Consider the following 7731-nt stretch of genomic DNA (forward strand, 5'->3'; position numbering starts at 1 on the left):
AATTGTAAAAGTAGTTATTCCTATTAAGATTACGTTATATACTGTGCCATATTTTTCTATAGTCAATGTATATTATTTTTATGATAAAAAATATTTAAAAGTAAAATGGCTGAGAACAGTAACTATGTAGACACTTACTCGACAAAATACACTTGTCCATTCTCATCCGTTTCCTGTTCCCATCCATATGGCAAATCTGAAACACAGGAAAGACTGAGTGCACAGGAGGTAGGGGTGGGTGAACTGAGCAGGGTCCTCCTGGTCAGGAGAGAGGCCCTGCCCCCTGAAGCCTATGCCCCCAGACCACACCCAGGTCAGGTCACGTGTTCCCATTGTGGCAGTTGCTGAAGGCCCGTTAGCCCAAACGACTCCACATTTCTCCTTCTGGCTCAGAAATAAAACTCTGTTTCATTCTTGGTCGTTCTTAAACTCTCCACTCAGCTTCAGCTCCTGCTTCTGATGAAAACTTTACTGGTTGCTCCAGGATATGTGAATTCTCCCTTGAATGAATTCACAGAATGTATCTTTACAACACCATTTGCATGCTGACTCACGATGCCTCTTATTCAATAGAAAGCAGTTCCATTTTTTTTCCCATCGGTACATACTGTTTATTCAAGTATAGACCTTCTTATACTTCTATTCCGTGGGTGACACACTTCTTCAAAAGCACCCATAAGTCATGGCAATCTCGATGGAATCCCATCAAACTCTGATATATTTAATCCCACAACAGGCACCAAGAACAAGCTTACAATCAGTGCAGCTATAAGAAAACCTAATAAACTGTGAGTCAAAGGCCTCTACTGTTTGTATACTTTTTAATTTAAGACCGGTAAGAAATCATCCTCACCACTCCACCCAAAGACCTCATCACCTCCTGCCAAATCCCACAAGCCCCTGGGAGTGAGAGTCCAGCTCCTGCTGGCTCGCTATTAGAGGGCCTCCCCAGAATGACACAGTGACCTGTCACCTCCCTGCCTGGGATGTTCTCTTATCTAATTAAAGCTTTACATACAAAGGGTGTTACTTTATGACCTCAAAATACAAACCTCCTGCTATTCGTTTTCTTTTTCCAGTTTTTGGATGTTCCCATTGAGTCTTCTCCTCAGTGTGACTATTAAAAAAAATTCACAAAACAACAATGAGTAAAAGTCATACTTCTAAAAATTAATCCAGTGCATTAAATTTTTTCTCTCCCAAATAATACTATCTCCTGAGAGCAGTGAATTTACATTCAGGGAGAAATAGAACATAAATGTTACTGTTTGCAGCAAGTCCGATTCCCTAGATTGGAAGCAGCAGCAATCTGTGGAAATGTCCTGAAAGCCTGCCTTTACACACTGGCTGGGGGGCGCGGGCGGGAGGGAGGAGGATCGCAACGTCAGCTTTAGGAAGCCAGCTCAACCATCCAAATATCTAGAGAGGAGCTTTGCTTTATATTTGTTTTAGTTTTATTCCAGGATAGATTGATAAACTTCAGTCAAATTCATAATGCTGATATTTAGATACTTAGATATAACTGTAATCTTCTTAATGTTTATTCTTCCCACAGATATAACTTCAAAGTGTTTTTTAACTACTGATTCCTAATTTCTCCCAAGAGGTAATTAAGAGTGCATAGGTCACCGAGCTGTGCGCCTTTGGTCAAAGTTACTCAACCTCAGGGCCTCAACATCCTCATCCGCAAAATGGAAATAATCCCAGCACTGACCTCAGGGGAATGTTGTGAGGATACTGCATACAAAGGGTTAAACACAGTACCTGAAATATAAGAAGCCCTCAAAAGTGTTAGCCATTATTTTGAACAAATCAAATATACAAACTAGTCTGATCTCTGTGTCGAATTTAGCATTTCATCTCAGAAATGCATACAAAGTTACAACTAAAATCATAAGCCAATAACAGACTAGACACCTGTCAGCAGGTGATAAAGTGTGAAAAAAACATAAAACTACTTCATCAGGGAAACAGCTGGGTGTTTCAAGAGTGAATCAAAGGGGAGGATGATTTCCTAAGGTCACATCCCCCTGCCAAAGGAGAAAATATTTAATCAGTGGCCTCTAGATGATAAAATTTGAATATTCCTTCTCTATCACTTATTTGAAAGAGAATTAAGTATGGAGAGCATAAACTTGCTGTAAAATTTTACACGTCAAAAGCAAGGTCTTTTCAGGAACGGCTGCCTCTGGTCTGTTTGTATAAAGTCTGCGTGGCCAGTGCAGGGACAGCATGGTCACTGGACTCAGAGGCGGACCTGAGCTCCTGTGCCACCTGCATCTAGTCAGCCAGTCTCCCTGGCCACACACTCATGTCAAGGAGACACCAGAGCTGCAACAGAGATTGGTAGTTTTATTTTTAAAGGCCAATAATTAAAATTAATTTAAAATTAATGGCCAATCTGATTTCACTTTCAAGTATGCTCTGATCAATCTACTGTACAAGCAAAGGACATCAGTATCAAGGACCACCTCCTACTTGTCTGTACATGACCACTATCAAATCCTACTTGCAAAAGCGGAAGCCCGGACTCCCTGAGAAGGATAACCGGCCCCTTGCTGACAGGACCCCTGCTTCTTGCAAACTAAGGAAACACCAATCAGATAAAAACCAAACACTGGCAACAATATGTATAAAATTTCCTGCTCTTGGCTTTGCCTGGCTCCTGCTTCTTCAGGGAAATTTACAGATGGGATCACATTTTCCTTTGTCTGACATTAAAAGTGCCTGTCATCCCAAAGGCACGTATCAAATGAGCCTGGAACCCAGCTCCAAAACACCCGCCCTCGGGAGTGGACTGCTGACACTCTGTAGCATCCAGATGAACCCTCAGGCACCTAACCCTGCGCCTGGCCGATAGCAGGTGCTCAAATGTAAGCTTGTGGAATGAATAAATGCTTTCCCAAGAAGGTGAAACATTCACTCAGAACACTATTTTCTTTTATCCTGAGGAAGATTTTTTTAAATAAAATAAACAAACACTGTCATGCCATGTTCTCCACTCTGACAGAAAATGCCTAAGCCAGGGCTTCTTACGCTCACACCCCGGCCACATGGGCTGGATGGTTCTTTGCTGTGGACGCCGTCCTGTGCATTGTGGGGTGATCAGCAGCTTCCCTGGTCTCCACCCACTAGCTGCCAATAGAGCCCTCCCAGTAACTGTGAAAACATAAACTGTCCCCAGACATTGCCAACCGTCCCTGCAGGGCACAGCGACCGTGGGAGGACCAGGGCCTCGCTGAGATGAAGACAGTGTAATGCGGTTGTGAGGATTCCAGAGCCTGATGCCCATGTGTCTGGCTGTCCCATGCACCAGCCACGTGCCCTGGGAGGTTATTTAGCCTTCCTGTGGCTCAGTTTCCGCATCAGTAAAATGAGGTTAATAGCAGCACCCACTTCTTGGGGTTAAAGAGAACTGAATGGGTTAACGTGTGAAGACCTAAGAGCCATACCTTTCACATAGAAGTATTATATTAACTTAATACTTACATATAAAAATTAAAGTGTTCTTTTTAACTATAAACTAAAGTGACCTTTTAATGCACAAAAAACTATGACACATGTTCCCAGTGTTATCTTATTCTCCCTTAAACAGAAGCCCTCTTTTATTTTTCTTTCATTCAGCTTTTTGTCATTTAAAAAGATAATTAACAGTGATCTTTATTTAAGCCAAAGGGATCAAAATTAAATTCATGCTATACTGCATAGATTTCACTTTCAAGTATGCTCTTCTAAGGTTTTTGTTGTTGTTTTAAAGCAGTTTCTTTAAGTTCACTGGGAGACCCAGGGCTGCCTGTGAGGAGAGCCAGCCCTGGGGGAGGGACCCATCTCCCCATGGGGCTAGGCTGGCTGCCAAGAGGGCATCAGAAGAATAGGGGGATTGGGTAGGCCACCCAGGGAGGTCTAGGTGGCTGCCCCTACACTGAGGACTCACCCTTCTGTCCCCATCTCCTGGTTCAGCCAGAGGTAGGGGAGGCCTGTCAGCTCTCTCTGGTGGTGCAAACAGCCCCTCCCTGGGAGCCCTGACTGGTGGCCCTGGAGCCATATGACAGACTTGCCTGGAGGTAAATGAGTGCACCATGGGCATGTGGGGAAGGACAGGAGCCAACAAAAGCACACAACAGACGAGGGCAAGGCCGAAAGGGGACTCCACAAGACACCACTTTCGCTGGGCTACAGCCAGTCCTTGGGCATGGCCCTGTTGCAATGGGAGGAAGACAGTTGGGAAACAGGAACTACCTGAAGGGCAGTCTTCTATTAGCCCGTTAGTGAAGGTCCCCAAACCCCAAGAGAAAGACAAGTGACCCAGAGTTCAGAGGGGAAAGAAGAGTCAGGATGCTTGCAGGTCAGGAGAGATCAAGGGGACTGCTGGGAATCCAGGGTTAGGATTGGTCCGAGACATCCTTCAGCTCTGAGAGCCAAGGAACAGAGGACTGGAAAGAGGTGCCCCCAGCTGGGAGCCAGCCATGCCTTGTCACCAGTCAGTGTAAACATCGGGGCCAGGCAGGCCAGTGGGAGACCTAAAACGATGGTGGAGGCTAGGGGGTGGCTTTCAGAGAACACATAGGTGTTCCCTGAGGCCCCCGGCCCTGGGCTCCTGGAGGCTCTCAGAGGAGCTGGCTGGCATGTACAGATCTTATTTCATGAAAGAAGAGCCCCACGTCCAGACACTGGATGCCATGTAGGAAGGAAGCAAGTGGGAAAGGCCACCCAACATAGGCACAGGGGCAAGGGGACAAGGCAGGGTGAGCATACGCTGGGGAACCTGCAGACCTAACACCAGGCTCCAGGCAAACCAGAAGGGAAGCCAGGAACCTGAGGTGAGTGGCCAGGACAAGGTCAGGCCCCACCGAAGAGCAGAAGGGTCCCGAAAGCAGGAAGCGGTTGTGTGCATCTTTTCAGTCCCAGGGCCTATCCACTACCTCCCCACGGAGGCCCACGGTAAACCTTCAGTACTCGAGTTAACTTATTCCTTCCCCATGGATCTATTTCACAGTGCTGAGCACTGAGGATACGGAGGTAAACCAGAAAAAGCCCCTGCCCTCGGGAAGTTTACAGCCTAGGGAGGGAGACAGAGCTATCAGGGAAGAGCAGGAATGAAACAACTATGGACAATGCTAAGTGCCAGGAGGCAGAGATCAAGGTGCTGGGAGGCTTGTACCCGGGTGGGGCAAAAGCATAAGGGGCCTTGGGCAGTGCATTAAGCTGAGCTCTGAGGGATGAAAGGGCCCTTCAGGAAAAGGCACAGGGAAGAGCATGTGCAGGTTCAGGAGCTGCCTGGAGCCCTGCAGCAGCCGAGTAACTCCCTGCTGCTAAACTGTCCCTTCAGTTCTCCAGAGCAGAAATCATCTTTCTGAAGACACAACCCCCAGTCACTCTCTGGCTCCAAACCCTCAGTGGGCCCCTGGGTCCTGACAACAGAGGCCCAGCTCCTCCATGGGGCAAAAAAGGGCCTCCATAAGCCAGGCCTTTCCTCCTCTGCCTGGATCTGCTCGTTCCTACATCACCACACAGCAGACCATGCAGGGGCTCTATTTTGTTTCCTCAACCTGGGCTGCCCTCCTGCCCGCTCCACCTGCCCACTTCTATCTGTGCTCTAAAGCACAGCTCAGGTGCCAACTCTACCGGGTCATCTCGCCTAGGGTGCCCTTCTACCCATACATGCCTGCTGTTCGACAGACTGCTGCCACTACACACAATGCACCAGGACTACCTCACCGTCACTCTACCCTGTAAGTCTGGGCACTCATTAAGGGTGACAACTGTGTTTCATTTATCTCAGGATAACCAGGGCCCAGCAAAACGACTGGCACGTTAAGATCCCAATGAATCTTGAATGAACTCAGCAAGGTCTTATTTTGCTGTTGGTTTGTAATACTGGGTAGATTAGACTCTTTGGGGAAGATTATACAACATACCAATGGGGAGGAGAGGAACACTAATCAAATGAGAATCTCTGGAGGTGAAACCAAGTAAAAGATATAATTAAGTTTACCAGATGTTGAAAAACACTGATTTAAAAGCCAAGTCATAATCTGATTCACCTGGAAAGCTTTAAAAAAAAAAAGATTCCCCACGTTAGGTGTCTGCTACCTGAGGTACCTGTGAAGAGGGTCTCTGTGAAGACCTGAAATCTGTACTTATGACAGTCCCCAGGTGGTTGTAATTTCAGGCCTCAGGAGGTGCTGAAACACTAACATTTACAGAGCACAGGGTACTTACTGAACCTGAGCTAAGTGCTTTTTGTACATTGCCTGAACTAAAACTCTCATATAAACCCATTTTACAGATGAGAACACTGACTGAGAGTTCTGTCAATGGCCCAAGGTCGTACATACAGTAAGTGTAGGGAGAAAGGCTCTGCTAGTGTTTCTAAAACTTTCCCGTGAAACTATAATGAAGCTATATTGGCTACAGTATATGTGCATAAACATATGTATACACATATGTATACACATATACACAGATACAGTAGGAAAGTTGTTAAAAACATACTCCTAGGTCCCCACCCCAGACCCGAGGAGAGAGATGGACACCTGCATTTTTTTATTGTTGTTTCTGATTTGGGGGGGGGGGGGGGGATTGATAAGGCCGGTTTGCCCTCACTGCCCTGTGCAGCGCTGCTCCCTGAGCAGCAGAGGGCGCGCCTAGCCGCCCCCAGGTGACCACGGCTCGACCCAGGCCCCAGAGAGAGGAGGGTCCCTTCTCAGGAGCCTGGACGCTCCTCAATGTCACTGCCACTTGGCCCGACCTCACCAAGCTGGAACGCAGGCCATTCCCCGCCCCGCGCAGGCGGGGTTCGATGGCAGCCGTGTCCGGGGCCCGTGAGGCCGTCAGGTCCCAGGTGCGTCCCACTGCAGGTGCGTCCCAGGCCTGGCGGCCTCCCGGCGGCTCCCCTGCAGCCCTCTTACTTGGCATAGTACACCCAGCCGTCCTTGGTGGTTCTCTGCTCCCAGCCCAGGGGCAACTCGTCCTCGCTGTCCGTGTCGTCCAGGCCCGCATAGCGCAGGGCTGCCATGGCGGCAGAGGCGGCGCTGGGTCCCCCGTGCAGTCAGCCGCCCGCTACCAGGACTCGCGCCCAGAAACTCACTCCCGCTTCAACCGAGCACCGCGCGCGTCCAGACCCAAACGCTCGCGCCTGCGTACTACGCCGCCCAGGGCCGCTCAAGCGATTCGGTAGCTGTAATCCAGTTTCCGGAATTTACTCTGCTGCCAGGGTAAAAGGGGCGGAGCCTGAGAAGAACGTTAGTAAAAGTGCCGGGGAGATGGCACTGCCGCTCAGCTGGAAGTAAAATCTGGTGACGCTCTAGGACTATGGAAATGGAGCTGAGCCTCGTTATCACCCCGGCTGCAGGGACGGGGAGAGGACATCCAATCAGGGCCCAGGACTTCGCACGTTGCTAGGCGACCCGTAAGCACGTCCGCATTATTCTGACCAATCCTACAGGTGCTCTTGCAAGTGGGCATCCTGGGAAATGTAGTTCAGGACCAGCCAGACTACAGTGGAGCAGAAAGAAAGGGTGGCTCAATGCTGATATTATGGAGTCTCGCCTGTTCTTGTTTGAGGACGTTAGAGAGTGAACGTTCCTGCTCAGAAAGCTTCCAGCGTTTTCCATCACCCAGGCTGATTCACAAACTTATTTGTGCCTGTAAACACAATATTATAAAACTTGGAGACCGTTAAAAATACACATTCACTCATCTGATTAAAAAGTCTTGCAGAGAACTCTT

General features: G+C 48.3%; 1 protein-coding gene across 1 annotated transcript in view; it reads right to left on the reverse strand.

The window, feature by feature from the left end:
• WWOX (WW domain containing oxidoreductase) overlaps positions 1–7193 on the reverse strand; it is a 930714-nt gene extending 923521 nt beyond the window's left edge. The window contains exons 1-3 of the mRNA XM_036345466.1: positions 6912–7193; positions 1053–1117; positions 139–196 (exon numbers count right to left, since the gene is read on the reverse strand). Of these exons, the coding sequence (XP_036201359.1) occupies positions 139–196; positions 1053–1117; positions 6912–7018 (230 nt within the window). The 5' untranslated portion in view covers positions 7019–7193. The remainder of the gene's footprint in view (positions 1–138; positions 197–1052; positions 1118–6911) is intronic.
• Between the last annotated feature and the right edge of the window lie 538 nt (positions 7194–7731).

Source organism: Myotis myotis, unplaced genomic scaffold (genome assembly GCF_014108235.1).
Source record: "Myotis myotis isolate mMyoMyo1 unplaced genomic scaffold, mMyoMyo1.p scaffold_m19_p_19, whole genome shotgun sequence".
In the NCBI taxonomy this organism is placed as follows: Eukaryota; Metazoa; Chordata; class Mammalia; order Chiroptera; family Vespertilionidae; genus Myotis; species Myotis myotis.